We start from the raw sequence: 21,066 nt of genomic DNA on the forward strand, positions 1-21,066 counted from the left end.
AATATGTTTTTCAAGTTCTCCTGAATTTTCAGTGGTGTTTGTTGCCTGTTCACTCAACTCTGCTGGCTGTAGGTGACTAGTGTCTAGCTGTCCTTCAGGAACATTGCTCATTTCTTGATCTGGAATTTCTGTTTGCTCAACAGAAGCCATTTCAATATGTTTTTCAAGTTCTCCTGAATTTTCAGTGGCGTTTGTTGCCTGTTCACTCAACTCTGCGACGGTAGGTTGGTCGGTAGGCTCACTATCTGTTTTCAAGTCTGAACTTGAAGTCTGAACTTGATCGTACTCATGAAGAATTTTTTTGAGTGACTGTAAGGGAGAACCCCGCATTAGTTATGAATAGGGTGACATCGAATTTTACTCCAACGCTCTCCAAAAGAATCACAAAATAATTCACAAACAAACAAGAAAACGGATATTTATCTCGGGTTGTTTTCTTCGAAATATTTTCAACACGGATATCATAATTTATTCGCAAATTTGCTCAGCTCATGAGGTGCGAAAACTATCGCATGGCGACATCCACGACCTGCTTTGACTGAATTTCAGGGATTTTATCAGCATTTTAGTTGCTATATAAGGCAAACAAATGTGATTCTTGAAAAATAAGTTTGTCCTAATGTATATCGTTTGGCTGATCGTTCAGTATTTTTCTGCGCAAGATCTTATATTGCGGTTTGGGGGAATTGTACTCACCTGACGGCGGCTTCTGTCACTAACAGCTTCTTCTTTGGAAGTTTCACGAACCCAGATGGTCGGAATTGCTCCTTTTTCCAGCTGGCGCCGACTTCCATCCTGGTGAAAAGCTCTCGAAAAACAGCTGTCTTTAAAATGATCGGAACAAATGACAAATCGTGTAGTAGGATTGAAGTTCACGCGATGGGTGCGCACGAACCGCTTCCATCGGTCACACTCTGGTTTACTGATCGGTGAGTAATGGACTGATATTCCCGATTTTTTATCAGAAACATTGCTGCAACCGTATACAACGCAACGGGCAGATGGCATACTTCAATTTGAGAAGCAGCGGCTAATAAATTTTCGATTTTGAATACCTTAAGATAGAGTTTTTCCCTAGTTGTCAAATTTTCCATATACATTAGCCACGAGTGTTTTGATTTTGGTTGAGTAAATGACGTCACAACTCCGACTCGACCCATTCTCCCTGAGCCGATTGCTTGATACAACGATTTTAATGGCGGACGGAAAAAAAGCGTCAAATTTTCGATCTTCCCCTTGGAATACAAAGAAATCATTTACACCTGTTATTAATGAGGTCACAAGGATTCCTTATTGAAAGTTTCAACTTGTTTTGAAATTTGTTCGATTTTCGTCCAAGTGGCCCTTTAAGAAACTGACCGTCTCTTTCTCCCTCTTCTCCAAACTTGTACAAGAAAACTCCATTCACATCAAAAACACGAACATAGTTTATGTCAAAACAAGATACAAAATATTTCCCGTTACCATAGGTGATGTACCGAGGCTGTTCATTATTATCAGGCATATCAAACTCATGAACTAAATCTCCTTGTTTACTGAACACCTTGATACTTGGTTTGATACCCAGTTCTTGTTTTCCCTCACAGCACACTGCGATGTTTTTATCATCGTTAACACACATTCCACTCGGTACAAACCATTGGTCATGTCTGTAGATGGTTCTTACATAAGTACCGTTCAAGTCAAACTCTTGTATCCTGCCTTTACCATCTAGACCATCACTGACAATTATTCTGTCTTCATTAAACACCACTCCACGTGGAAGATACAGTTGACCTTCTCCTGTTCCTTCCCTGCCAAACTCTCTTAAATAGTTTCCATCAAGACTGAATATTGGAATACGGTGATTACTCAACTCAGCAATGGCTATCTCTCCATTATCACTGACTGCTATCGAATATGGTTTATTCAACTGTCCTCTACCACTTCCTCTTCTTCCAAATGTTTTCACAGGTTTGAACAACTCCTTCACATCGAGTATCTCTACATTCTGAGACGAGTTCTTGATCCTTTCTCCTCCAATATTCACCTGAATTTCGTGCCGTCCATTTTTTTGTGGCTTAAAACTCACACGGTATTTTCCAGTTTGCTCTTCAGACACTTTCTTTTCCACCTCGTTGCCCTCCACATCTTTGATTCTAACATCAATAGTCTCGATTCTTGTGTGACACACTTCTCCTTCTGTATTCCTGGTGATTATCTTGCACTCGTTTATAAAACCACGAGGAGTTTTCACTGATTTAATTGTGGATCGAGCAGGGTCCGTCACGTTCTTCACAATCCTGCCGATGTCTAGCAGTGATTGCATGACTTGCTCTGTCACGGAGTAACGTATTGTCACGTTACGCTGAACTGGCTGACGGCACAAGATTGAAGGAGCTTCTGATAACATTTGACTTCTTTCTACAATCATTTGCTTACTTTCTATTTCCTCATATGCTACATCTCTCTCCAACAGTGCTCGGCAACGTTTCACAAATTCATCTGTATCTTTTATTCTTGTTTGAATAGCCGTTTGTTCTTCATTATTTGCTGTTGTTAGTTCCTGGAGCGTCTGCTGTAGTTCCTCCTTCTTCGCTATTCCGTGTTCTCTGGCCATGTTCCAAATCATTTGAACTACATCATCGACATCTCTCTTTGCCACATCAATCTCTCTTTCAATTCTCTCTATGTTTTCTTTAGATTGTTGTAATTCTTGTAGGTCGTTTTGTCTCCGTTGCTCGACTCGATTCATCGCTCCTTCGATCAGTTTCCTCGAGTCCTGTCCAGCGTCTTCTAAGCTCTGCAGTTGGTGGTTTAGATGATTCAAAGTAGCGCATTTTTGGCATACGCTGAGTCTACATGTGTTCTCTTGACAATAGTATTCAAGCTTCTTTTTCTCGTGTAGCTTACACAGCATCTGGTTTTTGATGAAACTGTTTACATTTTCCTCCTTAAATTGATCGAGCATTATTGGTTGGTGTTCATCTTGTATTTTTTTCAATAACCGATGGGCGTTGCAGCAATCCTCACATATCAAGCCATTACACTGCTGACAAAACGCCACCAAGACTCGCGGTTGTTCACAGCTCACACAATGGGGCAAAACTGGTTGATTAGCTTGGCTTTTCATCCCATGAAGCAAGTCCAGAAGAGAATCCAAGTAGAACGAAGAAGGTAGCTTCGAAGGATCGCCGTCTGGCACAACTATCGTCGTCTTACACATCGGACAGTCCATGCGATTGCCTCCTTGATTGCCGCTTGTGTGATACCACTGAGCGATGCATCTTGCACAGTAGCTATGAAGACAGGAGAGAGTTTTGGGGTGAGTGAATATATCTAGACAAAGAGAGCAGGTCAGTTGTTCTTCGAAGGTATCTGTGATGTCTTTGAGCGATTTGAATGCAGCCATTTTCACAGGGATGCGGAAAAGGAATGCAGTGAGTCAGATTTCTTGGAACTAGAATGTGATATTCAAAGGAGTCACGTGAAGACCCTGTGGAGAATGCGTCTAGGCACGCCGCCTGTGATGACATCAATCTTGGAGATGCTTGACCTGACCTTCACTAGAGTGAATCAAATTGCTCGACTGGGCTTTGTTTGTGACCTACCGAAATAGATATTCGCGGACACAACTCGAAACCAAAAAAAAATTACTTCTTTTCTCCGACTTCCATATATGGGCCGTAGGAATCCTACGAATCCTACGCGTGACGTCACTCTCCTACAAAGCACGCAAGTGGAGCGGACGCTCAGTCTAGCTATAACTGATCGGTAGAGTCTTGTCAGTTTTCTGTCAGCTTGGTAGTTTACAACGGCGTTTTCACGTTTTCGATCTGTAAGATACCCAGGAAAATGGCTTCAAACGAAAGAATTGTAAGTGTTATGCCAATGAGAAGCGAGAGAGTGATGTAGGACAACGGAAAACTCACAGAATAATAATAGTTAAAGTCAATTCACGTATTAGACGGTAAACTCCGTTCAACATAATTTACAGTTCAAATCTTGACGTTAAAAATCTTACCTTAACAGTAATATATTCATTTTAAACGATAGGCCGGTGACACGTAAAGCAAAGAAAACACTGCTCTTATTTTCAGTCTAACAACTAGCATATACGCTGTATATTAAATCAGTCATAGTTTGGAGATGAGCTTTACTGATCTGGAGTTTGTATTTATTCTGTTCAATATTTAGGACTATGCTTCGGATGAATCTGAACACCAAAATGGCGAGAGTGGGGTAAGTGTCTGTGCAAAGCATTTCTGTATTTTTGTCAAACCCTTAACTAATTGCTATTCTTTGTTTACAGCATTCTGAACCTGATTCAAGTAGTTTAGATGAGTACTCTAGTAGTGGCAGCGAAAACGAGGTACTTTGAAGACTAGTTCTATAATATTATTGATTCATATATATAATTACATTTTTACTTTTTATCTTGTGCATATCTTTATTACTTTTCTTGACTTTCTTGAAGAAGGACGAATGGCTGAAACATACATGTTTTTAGGAACAGTTAGAATTGCCTGTTTTCTCTTTTTATTTACATATATATACATAAAGCCATTTGCAAAAATTATGGCCGCTTCCAATATAAATACAAGTATATCAAAAGCATATCAAAAATTATGGGATAGCCTCCCTGATATTTTTGTCAAGTTGTCTATCACTAGGGCTTTCTGAAAAAAACATTGAGAAAGATGTCCAGCCCTGACTGATATACTTTCGATATACTCGTATTTATATTTGAAACGGCCATAGTTTTTGCAAATGGCTATATATATATATATATATAATATGTGTGTGTGGGAGAAAGTAGGGAGTAAGCTAGAAAAATACTTGCCCTAGTACACAGGGGTGGTAGATTAGTAATAATGACCTTCAAACTCAACATAAACATTATAGACGACTTTTTCATAGGGTGTTTTGAACAAGAGATATTGCTTTCTGTAGACTTAGAAGAGCAAAACAAATTGTGAATATAAAAGCAATTTTTGACATGAACAAATGGGCATACCAAATGATTTTGTCCTGTATACTTGGGAGTTATTTGGAAATTCACCCTGATCCTTACCAAGTTCATATCTAAGTACCCCCTTCCTTCATGGAAGCCGATGGCAAGCTTATTTATTTATTTTTAATATAAGAATTTTTGTTGTAATACATATATCTGTATTTCAATTTCTTTGATGATCTATAGGTTTGTTCGCAGAGATTTTTGCTTTATCTTTAAGCTGCTTTATATTAATGCTTATTTTGTGTGAGGAATATGCAAGGCATGCACCCACATCCCTGTTCACCCAACTTCATCTGTTTTATTGACTTGACTCATTCAATTAGGGAGAATGTAAAAATTTTGTAAGTTGCCAAAGAAAGGGGTACAATCAGCTAATTCTATTTAGCATACAGTTCATCGATGCTTGTTCCACTTGTATCGCTGCCAATATGTGAATTTTTTAGACCGTTTATATTTGCATAACGCAACAGGCTCATTAGAACAAATGATAACAAATACAATATTATTGTAAGAGCAAAAAAGTAAAATGTGCCTTACCCTAAGAATAAATTTTGAAGGACTTAAAATCTTTTTGACCTCAGGAGTTGTATTAAGGATTTAAATTTTTAGATTTTGTGATATTTTCAAGCAAAAATCCCATTTAAATTTTTTTTTAAATTTTATAATTTATACAAATTAATTACACATAATTTTAGAAAGTTTCAGTGCAATCTTAACAATCTTAATATGGAGCAAACTGAATGATGCAAAAAATTTGCACTCACTGTTTTGAAAATTTTTTTTTTTGGTAACTTAAAAAGCATTGAAATGAGAATTTGCCGCCTTATAGCCATTCAAACATGGTGGCGACAGCCCTTCACACACCAAGCTACCTATTATTTTCCCCTTTCTTTCGCATTTCTTTTCTGTAATGAAAGTTGATGGCAGCATAAATAAAAATTCTTGCTAAAGACATGACACTCAGTTCTGGTATTGGTGAAATTCTTAAACTGAAATTTCTCGGTACGTGTTTGAGAGGTGTACAGATTAAAATCTTAAAATTTTTTAAAATTATTAGGACGTCCAAACATACAATGGTTTTCATATCCAGACTGATTGAGCGGACTGAGGGATAGATTATCCATATCAGATACTATCACTTTAACTCTCATCAATTTATATATATATATAAATACTTCAATTTTTAACATTACAAATTAGAGGCTTTATACCATTAGTTTGAGTTGACAACATTATGCATAGGTATTCATCTATTTCGTGTTTCTTCTTCTTCTAGTTTGGAAGTCGAGGATAAAATAAGTTTGAATTTTTACTTACGCAAAAAAGTCACGATCGTTGCCGTGAGAAAAGGTCTTTTGCTTTCTCCGAATAAAACAGCCTTGTCGTCTTGGGACTTGGCAAAATCCTCCAAATCCATGAGGCGGGTTTCATACCGACGGAGGGTTTCCTCATCTAATGATCTGCCTTGGTTTTTGGCAGCTAATCGCTGTCCAGCAGAGAGATTGCTCGTGAGGAAAGAAGATATGTCTTCGTCCCTGCCTGACGATCTTTCGTAACGCTCGACATTAGGACTACGTCCTTTAAAATTGCTTTTTTTCTTGGCTTTTGACATTTCGCTTTAGTACTACACGTGAACAACGCTGAGTTTGGTATGTCAATAACAGATTATGAAGTAAGATTATGACGTAAACCAAACAGAGTAGTTCATTGGCTAGATTTGGTAGGATTCCTACGGACCCCATGCGGTGTATCCTACATATACTACGGATAGGGTAACCCTTCAATATCGGAACTTTTTGGCAGCAAAAATGCAAAAAATCCAAAGCAATTAGTCAGTTCTTTTGTTTCTTGACTAGGCCGGGAAAAGCTTTTTTGGGCTCATAGTTTCTGTGTCACCATTCAGTACTAGTCCTTTTGAGGAATGGATAATATTATAAAGACGGCAGTCGAATCAATTTTCAAAACATTCTTCTAAACAACAAGGGTAAATATGAAAGGGAATGGAGTGATCCTACACCACCCCACCCTCCACCCCCTCCTTCCCTTATGTGCTTTGCAGGCTAAGACTCGCAACACCTCACCTCCAAGGTGTAAGCTTGTTAGAATTGGAGCATCATTTGTTCCATGAATCTTTAGATATGCGGAGAATGCTCATCAAAACACAAAATTGGTGTTTGGTATGTACTGCAAAAGTTGTTTGACGTTCATCTAAACCTACTTCATCCTGATGATTCCACAGATACTCTGTGCTTTAAACCATTACACAACTGTTGAAGAGCGGATTCGTTCAATAATTTTAGGGGGGGGGCTAATTGAGTTTAGGGGGGCTAATTGAGTTTAGGGGGGGCTAATTGGAGTTTAGGGGGGGCTAATTGAGTTTAGGGGGGCTAATTGAGTTTAGGGGGGGCTAATTGAGTTTAGGGGGGGGGCTAATTGAGTTTAGGGGGCTAATTGAGTTTAGGGGGGCCTAATTGAGTTTAGGGGGGGGGCTAATTGAGTTATAGGGGGGGCTAATTGAGTTTAGGGGGGCTAATTGAGTTTAGGGGGGGGCTATAAGTGAGTTAGGGGGGCTAATTGAGTTTAGGGGGGGGGCTAATGAGTTTAGGGGGGGGGCTAATTGAGTTTAGGGGGGCCTAATTGAGTTTAGGGGGGGGGCTAATTGAGTTTAGGGGGGCTAATTGAGTTTAGGGGGGCCTAATTGAGTTTAGGGGGGGGCTAATTGAGTTTAGGGGGGCTAATTGAGTTTAGGGGGGGGGCTAATTGAGTTTAGGGGGGGGGCTAATTGAGTTTAGGGGGGCCTAATTGAGTTTAGGGGGGGTCAGTAGTATAGGGAATGGGGGTTCCAGCGCAATCTCAACACGGGGTAAGACCCGCGTCAAAAATCCACCTACGGACGACCCCCACTCCAAGTGTGGTTGAGGGCAACAGCGCACTTAAATATGTTAGTCTATATATGGAGTGCGAAGAATGTTAGAAGAGTATATTTTTACCCATTGTTTCGGCAACCATTTTCGGCTACCTTTTCTACTCCCGCACGGGTATTCCTGGTAGGCACATTTTGCGTGTCCACTGCGCTGGTAGCAAGCACCAGAAATGTCCGTAGGGAAGTAGGTGGAGGCGAAATGCCTCTCCATGGTAGCAAGGGCCCAAAAACGAGTCCTCGTAGCAAGGGCGCGGCAAGACACCGCTACCTTTTGGAAAATCCATAGTAGTAGCCCAAAACCTTCGACCCCTATATATAGAAGATGGAAGAGCAAAAGAGTATTTCGACTACATTGCAAGAGATGGGTATACGAGCAAAGAGTAGGCTACTAGCACATTTGCTGCTGGACAATGCCTGCGACGGAAACCTGCTGCCAGACATATCCAAGTGCGACTACTTGCGGGGCAACGAAGGACCAACCAGTCTGCAGCCGCTGGAAGGATTGCCTCCTTTCGTAGACGATGTGTTTGTCTATGGTTTTGTTTCCGAAGAGAATTTGTATGGAAAGAAGCTGCTTTGTAGGAATGCGAAGGCAATAGTCTCCAAGATATCCATTGCAGCCACGGAGACATTTGGGGTGTTCCTACCAACCAGCATAGTGCACACGTGCAGGCAGGGAAACATAGTAGACCGCGTCTCCAATATGGCAGCCAAGTGGTCCAGTTTGCATGGAGAACCCGCCGCGGTATTCGTAGCCAAAGTAGACACCTCGGAGTTGTCCATAGAAGCCGTAGACGAAAACATTTCCAAGTTTGCTAGGCTGCTACAAGCACACGGATATGGAATATACTCCGTGGACTACACACAGGATTTCTCCGGAACTTTGGATAGAGCTGCATTGGTGCGTCGTTTGCGGGAGTTGGGATACGTGCCGCAGCATAGTAGCGGTTGGCGCAACGGTACGATTTTGGAGAACACGCATGCTGTGGGAGAACATGTTTGCACTTGGATGGAAGACGGAAAACGTACGAAAATATACAACAAAATAGTATCCAACTTCGAAGCCGGAGAAGTGCAAAACCCAGTAGGAGCAAAGCTAGCAGAGTACGTGGATTGTCCGAACGACCACCTGCGTAGAACATTCCTGCACCCAGACGTGCAGAAAAGAGGATGCAGCAGAGTGGAAATATCCATCTACGGCAAAGACTTCTCCAAATCCCACACCAACGCTATTGCGGAGACCATAGAACCTTTGCAGGACATATTCGTAGTACAGCCGCCAAAGAATTTGTGGTTGGCTCTCGCAGAACACTTGGATAGATGCTGCTGCATTTGCTGCGAAGAGACGGGAGAAATATTCCTAGCGTGGTACTGCAATTTGGGAACACGGCGCATAGCCGGTGTGCGAGTTCGAGGCAACGAAAAGTGGGAACAATGCGTACTTTGGACGATAGCAGAGTTTGGGTTCCGAAAATGTCCTATATTCCGTGTGGATATTCTGGGAACAGACCCGGTGGAAATAGCTCCACTGCGCTGCTACACGAAGGACTCCCCAACCATACTAGCGGAGTCCAAGTTTCCCACTCGAGTGCATGCAAATGCCCCCACCATTGCCACGATGCTGCCCCCAACGGAACACGTGGAGTGGGTTTGGCGCACAAAGAAGGCACAAAGGATCGGAGTAGAAAAGAGTCCGTTCGGCATTTTGGAAGTGCCTTCCTCCCGCAGAATATCCTTCCTGTCCAAAAGAAAACGACAGCAAAGATTGGAAGACATACGGGACGATTTGGAAGGCGACGAGTGGGTCGAAGCCACGAAAAGATACCACGCAGAGATGTCGGAACAAAGGCAGTCCATCCTGCGGCAAAAGGAAGAAGACAGGAAAGCCATAGAAAAAGAGTTGGAAAAATATAGGAAACTATTGGATAGAATTTCCAGAAGGACAGACAATCTGCGTAGATTGTTCTTTGGAGAGGAAAGCCCAGAGACGCCTAGGGCCAAAGTGCATAGGATGGACCAAATACCTGCAGGAGACTACAAGATACTAGGATACGCGATCCCCAGAGACTTGGATGCCAACTGGTTGGCAAGAGGGCACCGCGTAGTATTGTGAAGGAATAGGGAAACTTCTGTAGCATGGGCCACAGAAGCCCTATTGGAAGCGTGTGCGGCTGGAAAGTTCGAAGCGAACGGCAACATACGCACTGCCATACCAGGAGAAGAAATATTGGTGGAGTGGCAGAACAACATAGCCACTGTCTTCGTGCCCGAAGGACCTGGTTTGGATACGTACTACGAATTGGTTAGGAAAATAGAACATCCCAAACACCCGGAAAGACTACTAGAAGTGCCTGCGCCACCCAACAAAGAATGTGTACAGGCGCTACATATGCATCCAGGCGAATACCAATGCTGGAAATACGCCAAAACCACCTACAGAAAAAAAGAAAGGACAATCCTATTCCTTTCCGAAAAATGCTCGGAGTGCGTTTTGGAGGGCTGCACGGTAGAACATGCTACTACTCCGGTTTGGGGACACTTTCTGGACGAGCAAAAGATAGACTGGACATCGCAGTCACCGCTATACTGCAAAATTGGTAGAGAAAAGACTACCAAAGCAAAGAAGAAAGACAGACTGGTGCACGTCTCTACTCCATCTCCGGAATCCTAGAATTTCTCTGCGGTTTCGTATCCTCCGCTGGATGTCTGTAGTAGACAACTTTGGGTGGTTGCATGCGCGCCCAAACAATGGCAGCTATGCCTGCGACTGCAAATAGTACGTTGCCGGCTATTTGCCAGTCTATTTTCGTGGATACTTCCTCTACTTCGTTCTCTATTTCTTCCACGTCTATTTTCTCGAACGAATCTTCTTCCTGCTCCATTTTGGCTAGCAATTCCTCCTTTGCGTCTCGGAGTTCTTCTCTAGCTTTTTGGAGATCGTCCAAGACTATAGCAAAGGAATCCTGCACTTCTAGGAAATGTTTCTGCAGGTCTGTAGTTGGTGGCTTTTCGGGGATTGCTACCTCCAGACCATTCTCTCGCTCTATCCTACGAATCTTTGGTATTCCTATGCCGTACTTTTTGGCTGCCTTTTGCAGCCCTACTCCATTTCTCCTATCTTCCAACAATCCTGCGATTTCTTCCTCGGATAGTATTTTGGGCGTTGCCATATATATCTACGAATACGGTTCGAACATAGCTAGGTACCTATGGATCCATAGGGGTATTCCGTGGGTCCATAGGATATAGACATGTATCTCTACATAGCTGCGGGTATGGTCGCATACGCGCTAGGAAAACAAAGAACTACACAAATACTTTTGGAGATCTTGGAAGGTCTCTACCGAGCGCAAAAGACTTTGCAAGGAATTCGCATACCAGGCTACATAGCCACTTTGGCGCAACTACCACGAAATAGATAGTAGAAGGGGAATGAATCGTTCCTCTCTTGCTCTGGTGGGAAAATGCTGCCCTTGCTACCATGGAGAGGCATTTCGCCTCCACCTACTTCCCTACGGACATTTCTGGTGCTTGCTACCAGCGCAGTGGACACGCAAAATGTGCCTACCAGGAATACCCGTGCGGGAGTAGAAAAGGTAGCCGAAAATGGTTGCCGAAACAATGGGTAAAAATATACTCTTCTAAACGAACTTTTTACATTCTTCGCACTCCATATATAGACTAACATATTTAAGTGCGCTGTTGCCCTCAACCACACTTGGAGTGGGGGTCGTCCGTAGGTGGATTTTTGACGCGGGTCTTACCCCGTGTTGAGATTGCGCTGGAACCCCCATTCCCTATACTACTGGGGTCTAATTGAGTTTAGGGGGGGCTAATTGAGTTTAGGGGGGGCTAATTGAGTTTAGGGGGGGGCTAATTGAGTTTAGGGGGAGCTAATTGAGTTTAGGGGGGGTCTAATTGAGTTTAGGGGGGGCTAATTGAGTTTAGGGGGGGGCTAATTGAGTTTAGGGGGGCTAATTGAGTTTAGGGGGGGTCTAATTGAGTTTAGGGGGGGTCTAATTGAGTTTAGGGGGGCTAATTGAGTTTAGGGGGGCTAATTGAGTTTAGGGGGGTCTAATTGAGTTTAGGGGGGCTAATTGAGTTTAGGGGGGGTCTAATTGAGTTTAGGGGGGGCTAATTGAGTTTAGGGGGGCTAATTGAGTTTAGGGGGGTCTAATTGAGTTTAGGGGGGCTAATTGAGTTTAGGGGGGGCTAATTGAGTTTAGGGGGGCCTAATTGAGTTTAGGGGAGGTCTAATTGAGTTTAGGGGGGCTAATTGAGTTTAGGGGGGCTAATTGAGTTTAGGGGGGGCTAATTGAGTTTAGGGGGGCTAATTGAGTTTAGGGGGGGGCTAATTGAGTTTAGGGGGGCTAATTGAGTTTAGGGGGGGCTAATTGAGTTTCTTCCGCCAACACAACGGAAAACAATGAAAAAAGATCCTTCTTCAGTTTTTTTTTCTGCTGAAGGGGAGCTTCAGCCCCCCTCCCCCCCCCCAACCTGGATCCGCTCTTGCTCTTGCACAATCAAAACACGCTTCAAGAGTGCCAATATTGCCCAACATTCCCCAAATACCTTCTACATAAAAAATACACTATTAAGCATTAATGATTAATATTATGAGCTGTAGTCATTGCTGATGGCTGATATCCTTCCGACTTTAAATAGGTATTGTCACACTGCTTTAAACCATATTTATTAACGATTTCATTGGCAAAACTGCTTTGTTTTACGCTGTCCAACAAAGTAACAACGAAAGTGTATTTCGTGCATTGATTGATGCTGGTTCTGATGTCAACAAAACTGATAATATTGGCAAAATCGCTTTGTTTTATGCTGTTCAACAAAGTAACAACGAAAGTGTAGCTCATATTTCAAATTTTTTCCTATTTACAGTTCAGATAATAAAACAAGTCATTTTAATCTACTCAGTAATATATCATTATTCGAGATGAGGGTGACACAAATATTCATAGAACTGAAATAACGTAATAATATTTTTAATGTTTTTGTAGTAATTTTTAAAGCAATTTTGTGCCATGTCCCGGCTTATCTACCACTTTTTTCGTCATCTAACCGTCAAAGCATGTTGTGGACTCACGAGGTGATGGATAGATGACAGAAATCGTGGTAAATGAGAGGAAATACCACGGAAGATTGGAGAAAATTAGTTAAAATTCCAAAAGATGGCTAAATTTTTAAAAAGATTTCTATAACCAAAAAAATAAATCATAATTGATTGAAAATGTTTTTCGAAACTTCTATTCTTACAGCAATTACTCCCTGTACGGGGCTCTTCCGTGAGGTACCCTCCACACGCACTACAACCACATTCTATATTTACAACATACAACAGTCAACTGTTTATAAAAAAAATATACTTAAAAATATAGAATAAAAAAGAAGTGTTTGACAAAAATCTTCAACATATTGACTTTTTTAAAGTTTGGGCATGTTTTCTCATTTCAGACCATGTGTCATTCTCTTGAGAATAAGATTCTTTGTTTGAGTTGTATCCATATTCATGTGTCTTCTCATGCACAACCATCAAACAAAGGAATGATACTCTAGGGAAAGACACATTCTCTTGAGAATAAGATTCTTTGTTTGAGTTGTATCCATATTCATGTGTCTTCTCATGCACAACCATTAAACAAAGGAATGATACTCTAGGGAATGACACATTCTCTTGAGAATAAGATTCTTTGTTTGAGTTGTATCCATATTCATGTGTCTTCTCATGCACAACTGTTAAACAAAGAAATGATACTCTAGGGAATGACACATGTTTAGTTGGACCTAGTGAAAATATTTTTCAAACGAATCTAAAAAATTGTTTCCTATTTAAGGTTTGGAATAATGCATTGTGGACCAAGTCCACTCCTTTCACAGTCCCTGCGCCTTTGGAAAGATACGACACAAAGGGTGAGCCTTCCTTTTGGCGCATGTGCAATTTTCTGGAAGTCAAATATAATCAATAAAAATCATGCTTTAAAACAGAGTTCTGTGTTTACTTCCAATTAAAATAAAAATTGAAAATATCGGGAACAATTTTTAAAATGTTTGACAAGTCTTTGAACCCATGCGCTCATATACCGGAAGTCAAAGAAATCCTGGTTACAAAAAATGGATTATGCCAAAGCCCTCGTTCTTCGTTGCAGACCAGAAGAAACGCAGGCTCTGGGTACGAGACTGATGGTGAGCTTGCAATGATAGAGACCTTTTTTAATACCTTCGACAATTATTCACGTCTCTATCATTGCAAGCTCACCGTTCGCCTCACTTCGCTGTAAAGGCACGGCTACCTTTCAAGATGGCGCAGGGATCTGTCAAGGGGACTATTCAATTTCACGTCATTCCCTTGAGTATTACTTCTGTGTTCACCAATGAATATTATTCTTAAGAGAAGGACGTAACATATGAAACATTAGATCTAGTTTACTTGCTCTATTGTCACAGAATCAATTGCACTATTTTACTATGACGTCACATCAAAACAATCTATTGTTTAAACGCAAAGGATCATGGTCGTCAGAGGAGGTCAAACCAACGCAAATTCACCAAAATTTGTTCTAAAACCCGTATCCATCCACGAAGAGAAGTAGAATAGCCAGCAAACACTCAGAATATTTTTAGTACATCTTAACACATTATATCTGAAAACCAGGCCATTTTAGATTAAACTGTTTCAGAGTAAATTTTGTTGAATTTTCTATTGGATTTGGCGATTCTATCCCCCACATAAACAACAGTGACGTCATAGTGAATTAGGGCAATTAGTAGCCTTTCTTCAAAACCCAATTAACATTTTGCAAAATTTTATACGAACTGACTCAATTGGATTGCCAGTCTTCATATTGTCAGTGCCCCATACTTCACTACCGTAAAGAAGGATCGGCTTTACTAAAGAATCAAATAATTTTAGTGTTTATGTAGGGTCGTGGTTAAAAAAACATCCCATTTCTTTTTTCAGTTTAAACAAAGCTTTTAAGGCTGGTTTTTTAAGTTCTTGCTGTGCAATCGAGAAATTCCCAAAAGCACTTAAGGTTAGACCTAGATACTTGTATAGCCGAACATTTTCAAGGATATGATCCCTATAGCAAAAGGTATAATTAATTAGACGTCGTCCTGCTTTGTTAAAGATCAAAACTTTTGTTTTCTCAATGTTCACTGTTAACCCATTACTGTTGGAATATAAATTTAGCTGGTTGAGTAATGATTGTAGATCCTTTGGGTTTTTGCCTAGTAATACTAAGTCGTCAGTGTATAGAAGACAATTTAGAAGTGATCCATCCACTAGAATAGGATCAGCACTTTCAGATTGTTTTAAAATATATGGTAAGTCACTAAGAAATAGATTAAAAAGAGTGGGACTTAGCATACAGCCTTGTTTTACTCCCTTATAGCAGAGAATAAATTCTGTTATTAGCCCCTCCTGTTTTATAGCTGAACAGTCCTCCTTGTACATTGACCTAATAATAGATACAAAGTTCCCTTGAAAGGGAATGGAGGGATCCTACACCCTCCACCCTTCCCCCTCTTTCCCTTATTTGCTTTGCAGGCTAACACTCAACACACCTCGAAGTTGTATTAAAGCTTGTCAGAATTGGAACATCATTTGTTCCATGGATCTTTAGATATGTGGAGAAGCCTCATCAAAACACAAAATTGGTGTTTGGTATTTATTGATGGTCTTGGAATGGTAATCCTGCGATCAGGAATCAAAATCAACAATGACCGCAGCTCTTTTTTTTCAATAGCACCGAGGGAAATCAAACCAATATTGTCATAGTGACGAGGTAGGTCTTGGTGGATGTCAATCAGTGTTGTCATAGTGACGAGGTAGGTCTTGGTGGATGTCAATCAGTGTTGTCATGGTATTTTCTGAAAACACGTTTTCAAGGTAGTGTCTTTGGTATGTACTGCAAAAGTTGTTTGACGTCCATCTAAACCTACTTCATCCTGATGATTCCATGTGAATGATAGTGAGACTAGGCAGGTATAAAAGTTGGATCGGATCGGAATATTTGAATCTTATTTGAATTGTTGAAATATTTGCGAATGTTTGATTTGATAGCCTACACTTCGTGAATATTTGATTTGATAGCCTACATACCTTTCTCAAGACGCGTTCATGCTCTTTTTTAACGGTGAAACATCCATATTATTAACGAAAAACAGTGAAAAGTCCAAAAATCATCCCAAAGTGCTGCCGCCATTTTGATTTTCGGGTCCCAGTCTTCTCAGAACGTACAGCGCACAGGGTGACCGCACACTTCCGAATCATTTAGCAGGAAAAAAGATTGAAAAAAGATTTGATTGTTCAAAGGCTTTTGACTACGTATCACACCATGTAGTTTCTGAGAAACTTAAAGTTGTTCCAGGTATTAATCATTATATAATCAACTGGGTAATTTATTTTTCTGAAAGACCGTAGTCAAACAGTATGCATAGATAATTTATGTGCTCCCTTGGTACCCATTAACCGCGGAGTTCCACATGGTACAGTGATTGGACCAATACTTTAATGATAAAATATGCTGATGATATAACATGTAGTATACCAGCAGTATCTGGTGATACCAGTATTCCTGATACCTTAGGCTGCGTTTATAATGTGTGGCAGAAGGAGGGGGGGGGGGGGGGGTGGTAGGTGAAAATTTGAAATGTCCAGAATAATTCTTAACACTCCCCCCTTAAAGTTATGCAAAAAAATACGATCCCTCCTAAGCAAGACTTCTAGCTTCTTCCAAAAATTGTGCATTCCCCCCATTTTTCTGATAAAAATTTGCCAATCCCCCCGTGCTTAGTAAACATTAGGGTGTGGCACATTTTAAGGCTAAGATTCAAAATTGTACCCAGTCACTTCTTTCACCCTCACTGTTGTTGCGCTGTGGTTGATGGGAAGGATTTCATGAGTTTGCAGTGAATCAACTGCATCCCAAAAGCCTTTACATGCATTCATCCCCTTCCAATATTCCATTGTGAATAGAAGGAATAAATTCTAGTGAACAGAAGGAATTTCAAGTCTGGTTTTTAAACTTCTTAGTGTGAATAAAATATTTATTAATTATAATAATATGTAATTATTCGCCTAAAGAATTCATGGTTCTGACTCCCCCCTAGTTACCGTTGCTATGCCCCACAAGCTCAACAAATTAGCTAGAATATCTCACAATTTTTTTTTTTTTTTAACTTTGATCACAGAAAATTGACCATAAATTTTTTCAATTTTTTACTGTCCTGTGAAACTAAAAGACAAAAAATGCTTCATAATCCTTGCCTTTGCAGCAGATATTGTGTAGTTGTTTGTGGAACAAGATTTTAATTCCACTGGGAAAACTGCTGCAATGGTGATTGGCTTGCTATTGTATGAGTCACTACCATCAATAGACTATTTACATTAGATGTCCTCGTCAAATTACTCACTTCCTTCCATAATAATAAAACACATATCACACATTACATCAACTGATAATATTTTTTTAAAAATCATTAAACTAAATACCGGTTATTTACAAACCAATTACTTTTCCTTTTGCTAATCAATCTTTACAACAAGATTGGCATTACTTCATCAAGTCTACAATATTATATAGATATCAACACAAAGATTAGCCTGCGTAGCGGCACTTTAAATAAAAGGGCCTCCCACGCTATGAAGGTGAGACAATACTGAATAGCTATAGCTTACAATATCACAATATTAGCACTAATATTAATATCACAGTATCTCATCAAACATAATGGTACAATCTAAACTAGGTGTATTTACATATCCATCAAAATGTTATCAGGGTTATTTTAACATTGAGTCTTGCTACAAAAAACATTTTAAAGTTCTGATCAATGTAGAAAGAATTAGCTGATACACAGCTGAAAAATATTTATTTTATTAAATTTTAACTCATCACAATAACAAAAGCAAAAAAAAATAATATTTAATATATATTTGTAAAAACCCTAGATGCATATAATTTTCAAATTTTCTACGTGCTCGCTAAAAATGATATTCACACTTCCATGTAAAGAGAATTAGCTGATACACAGCTAAAAAACATTACTTTTTTTAATTTTAACATATCAAAATAATTAAAGAAAAATACTTAATATTTAATTTTATCTGGAAAAATTCTTACTGCAAATAATTTTCAAATTTCTACGTGGAAAGAATTAGCTGACAAAGAATTACTTAACTATTATTTAATTTTAATCCTTTTTTGTTTCATCCACGTTTTTTTATTTTCATAATATTTAATTATTTTTTTCACTCATGAAAATGATAAAAGAAACAAATTTCTCTGTAATGATTTGGAAAAACAAAGAGAATCTACGAAACTAAGTTATACTAATTTCAAGTTTACTCATCAATAATGAGGACAAAATCAATGTTTTTCTCAAAGTTTTCATGGAAAACATAATGGAAGAGTTATTAGGGTTACTGTACTGTATGAAATGGATAGAAGTGTAAAGAATGGTTGATATCTATTAACAATAAACAGTAACTCTATTACCCCTACATTCTAGCACAAACACTCGACCATCAGCTGTAACTACTACATCAACAGGAACATTCGTCTGACCAACACCTGAACCACGGCTACCAATTGACCTTATAAACTGACCTTCTTGTGTGAAAAGTTGAACACGGTTCCTATAACCATCACAGACAAGAATCATGTCTGGACCATAAACAGCCAGTCCACATACATCATTAAACTGACCGTCTCTTTTTCCCTCTTGTCCAAACTTCCACAAGAAAACTCCATTTACATCAAAAACACACACATAGTTTATGTTAAAATAAGATAGGAAATATTTCCCGTTACCATAGGTGATGTACCAAGGCTGTTCATTATTATCAGGCATATCAAACTCATGAACTAAATCTCCTTGTTTACTGAACACCTTGATACTTGGTTTGATACCCAGTTCTTGTTTTCCCCAACAGCACACTGCGATGTTTTTATCATCGTTAACACACATTCCACACGGTACAAACCATTGGTCATGTCTGTAGATGGTTCTTACATAAGTACCGTTCAAGTCAAACTCTTGTATCCTGCCTTTACCGTCTGGACCATCACTGACAATTATTCTGTCTTCATTAAACACCACTCCACGTGGATAATACAGTTGACCTTCTCCTGTTCCTTCCCTGCCAAACTCTCTTAAATAGTTTCCATCAAGACTGAATATTGGAATACGGTGATTACTCAACTCAGCAATGGCTATCTCTCCATTATCACTGACTGCTATCGAACGTGGATTCTTCAACTGTCCTCTGCCACTTCCCTCTTCTCCAAAGGTTTTCACAGGTTTGAACAACTCCTTCACATCGAGTATCTCTACATTCTGAGGCGAGTTCTTGATCTTTTCTCCTCCAATATTCACCTGAATTTCGTGCCGTCCATTTTTTTGTGTCTTAAAACTCACACGGTATTTTCCAGTTTGCTCTTTAGACACTTTCTTTTCCACCTCGTTGCCCTCCACATCTTTGATTCTAACATCAATAGACTCGATTCTTGTGTGACACACTTCTCCTTCTGTATTCCTGGTGATTATCTTGCACTCGTTTATAAAACCACGAGGAGTTTTCACTAATTCAATTGTGGATCGAGCAGGGTCCGTCACATTCTTCACAATCCTGCCGATGTCTAGCAGTGATTGCATGACTTGCTCTGTCACGGAGTAATGTATTGTCATGTCACGCTGGATTGGCTGACAGCACAAGATCGAAGGAGCTTGTGATAACATTTGACTTCTTTCTACAATCATTTGCTTACTTTCTATTTCCTCGTATGCTACATCTCTCTCCAACAGTGCTCGGCAACGTTTCACAAATTCATCTGAATCTTTTATTCTTGTTTGAATAGCCGTTTGTTCTTCATTATTTGCTGTTGTTAGTTCCTGGAGCGTCTGCTTCAGTTCCTCCTTCTTCGCTATTCCGTGTTCTCTGGCCATATCACAAATCATTTCAACTACATCATCGACATCTCTCTTTGCCTTGGCAATCTCTCTTTCAATTCTCTCTATGTTTTCTTTAGATTGTTTTAATTCTTGTGCGTCGTTTTGTTTCCGTTGCTCGACTCGATTCATTGCTCCTTCGATCAATTTCCTTGAGTCCTGTCCAGCGTCTTCTAAGCTCTGCAGTTGGTGGTTTTGATGATTCAAAGTAGCGCATTTTTGGCATACGCTGAGTCTACATGTGTTCTCTTGGCAATAGTATTCAAGCTTCTTCTTCTCGTGTAGCTTACACAGCATCTGGTTTTTGATGAAACTGTTTACATTTTCCTCCTTAAATTGATCGAGCATTATTGGTTGGTGTTCATCTTGTATTTTTTTCAATAACCGATGGGCGTTGCAGCAATCCTCACATATCAAGCCATTACACTGCTGACAAAACGCCACCAAGACTCGCGGTTGTTCACAGCTCACACAATGGGGCAAAACTGGTTGATTAGCTTGGCTTTTCATCCCATGAAGCAAGTAGAGAAGAGAATCCAAGTAGAACGAAGAAGGAAGCTTCGAAGGATCGCCGTCTGGCACAACTATCGTCGTCTTACACATCGGGCAGTCCATGCGATTGCCTCCTTGATTGCCGCTTGTGTGATACCACTGAGCGATGCATCTTGCACAGTAGCTATGAAGACAGGAGAGAGTTTTGGGGTGAGTGAATATATCTAGACAAAGAGAGCAGGTCAGTTGTTCTTCGAAGGTATCTGTGATGTCTTTGAGCGATTTGAGTGCAGCCATTTTCACAGGGATGCGGAAAAGGAATGCAGCGAGGTAGATTTCTTGGAACTAGAATGTGATATTCAAAGGAGTCACGTGAAGACCCTGTGGAGAATGCGTCTAGGCACGCCGCCTGTGATGACATCAATCTTGGAGATGCTTGACCTGACCTTCACTAGAGTGAATCAAATGGATCACAGGTAGCCCAAGCTTGGTTTCTGTGGCGTCCTGCTATAAGGAAATGTATGGAGATTCATCAAAAATTTCAATAAAATCTTTGAAACGTGAAATAAAGCCTCGACATTTTACCCGATCATTGAGAAATAGCACTTCTTTCGCTCTGCGTGGTTATTTTTTGAATTTATGTCGTTTTAAGATTTTTTCCCCCACCAGTAAGAAATAAGAGAAGGTTGGA

At 40.1% G+C, this 21,066-nt stretch overlaps 2 protein-coding genes and 1 long non-coding RNA gene across 3 annotated transcripts; 1 reads left to right on the plus strand and 2 right to left on the minus strand.

The window, feature by feature from the left end:
• Positions 1-1,252: 1,252 nt before the first annotated feature.
• Positions 1,253-3,480, minus strand: LOC148911755 (E3 ubiquitin-protein ligase TRIM71-like). Its single transcript, XM_089028993.1, has one exon. The coding sequence runs from the start codon at positions 3,389-3,391 to the stop codon at positions 1,253-1,255; it is 2,139 nt and encodes a 712-aa protein (XP_088885119.1). The 5' UTR covers positions 3,392-3,480.
• A 219-nt stretch (positions 3,481-3,699) lies between these two features.
• Positions 3,700-13,913, plus strand: LOC148911756 (uncharacterized). Its single transcript, XR_016119569.1, has 4 exons — positions 3,700-3,855; positions 4,177-4,221; positions 4,292-4,351; positions 13,766-13,913. It is a non-coding gene; the product is annotated as an uncharacterized LOC148911756 (long non-coding RNA).
• Positions 13,914-16,949: 3,036 nt separating this feature from the next.
• On the minus strand, positions 16,950-20,871 carry LOC148911757 (E3 ubiquitin-protein ligase TRIM71-like). Its single transcript, XM_089028992.1, has one exon. The coding sequence runs from the start codon at positions 20,670-20,672 to the stop codon at positions 18,405-18,407; it is 2,268 nt and encodes a 755-aa protein (XP_088885118.1). The 5' UTR covers positions 20,673-20,871; the 3' UTR covers positions 16,950-18,404.
• Positions 20,872-21,066: the final 195 nt, after the last annotated feature.

The sequence above is a fragment of the Actinia tenebrosa genome, unplaced genomic scaffold, assembly GCF_029948245.1.
Source record: "Actinia tenebrosa isolate PJP-AT-01 unplaced genomic scaffold, QUT_ActTen_1.0 PGA_scaffold13__45_contigs__length_12533684, whole genome shotgun sequence".
Taxonomy (NCBI): domain Eukaryota; kingdom Metazoa; phylum Cnidaria; class Anthozoa; order Actiniaria; family Actiniidae; genus Actinia; species Actinia tenebrosa.

Coding starts and splice junctions, on each gene's coding strand:
- LOC148911755 (XM_089028993.1), bottom strand. CDS start 3,391: ATGGCTGCATTCAAATCGCTCAAAGACATCACAGATACCTTCGAAGAA.
- LOC148911757 (XM_089028992.1), bottom strand. CDS start 20,672: ATGGCTGCACTCAAATCGCTCAAAGACATCACAGATACCTTCGAAGAA.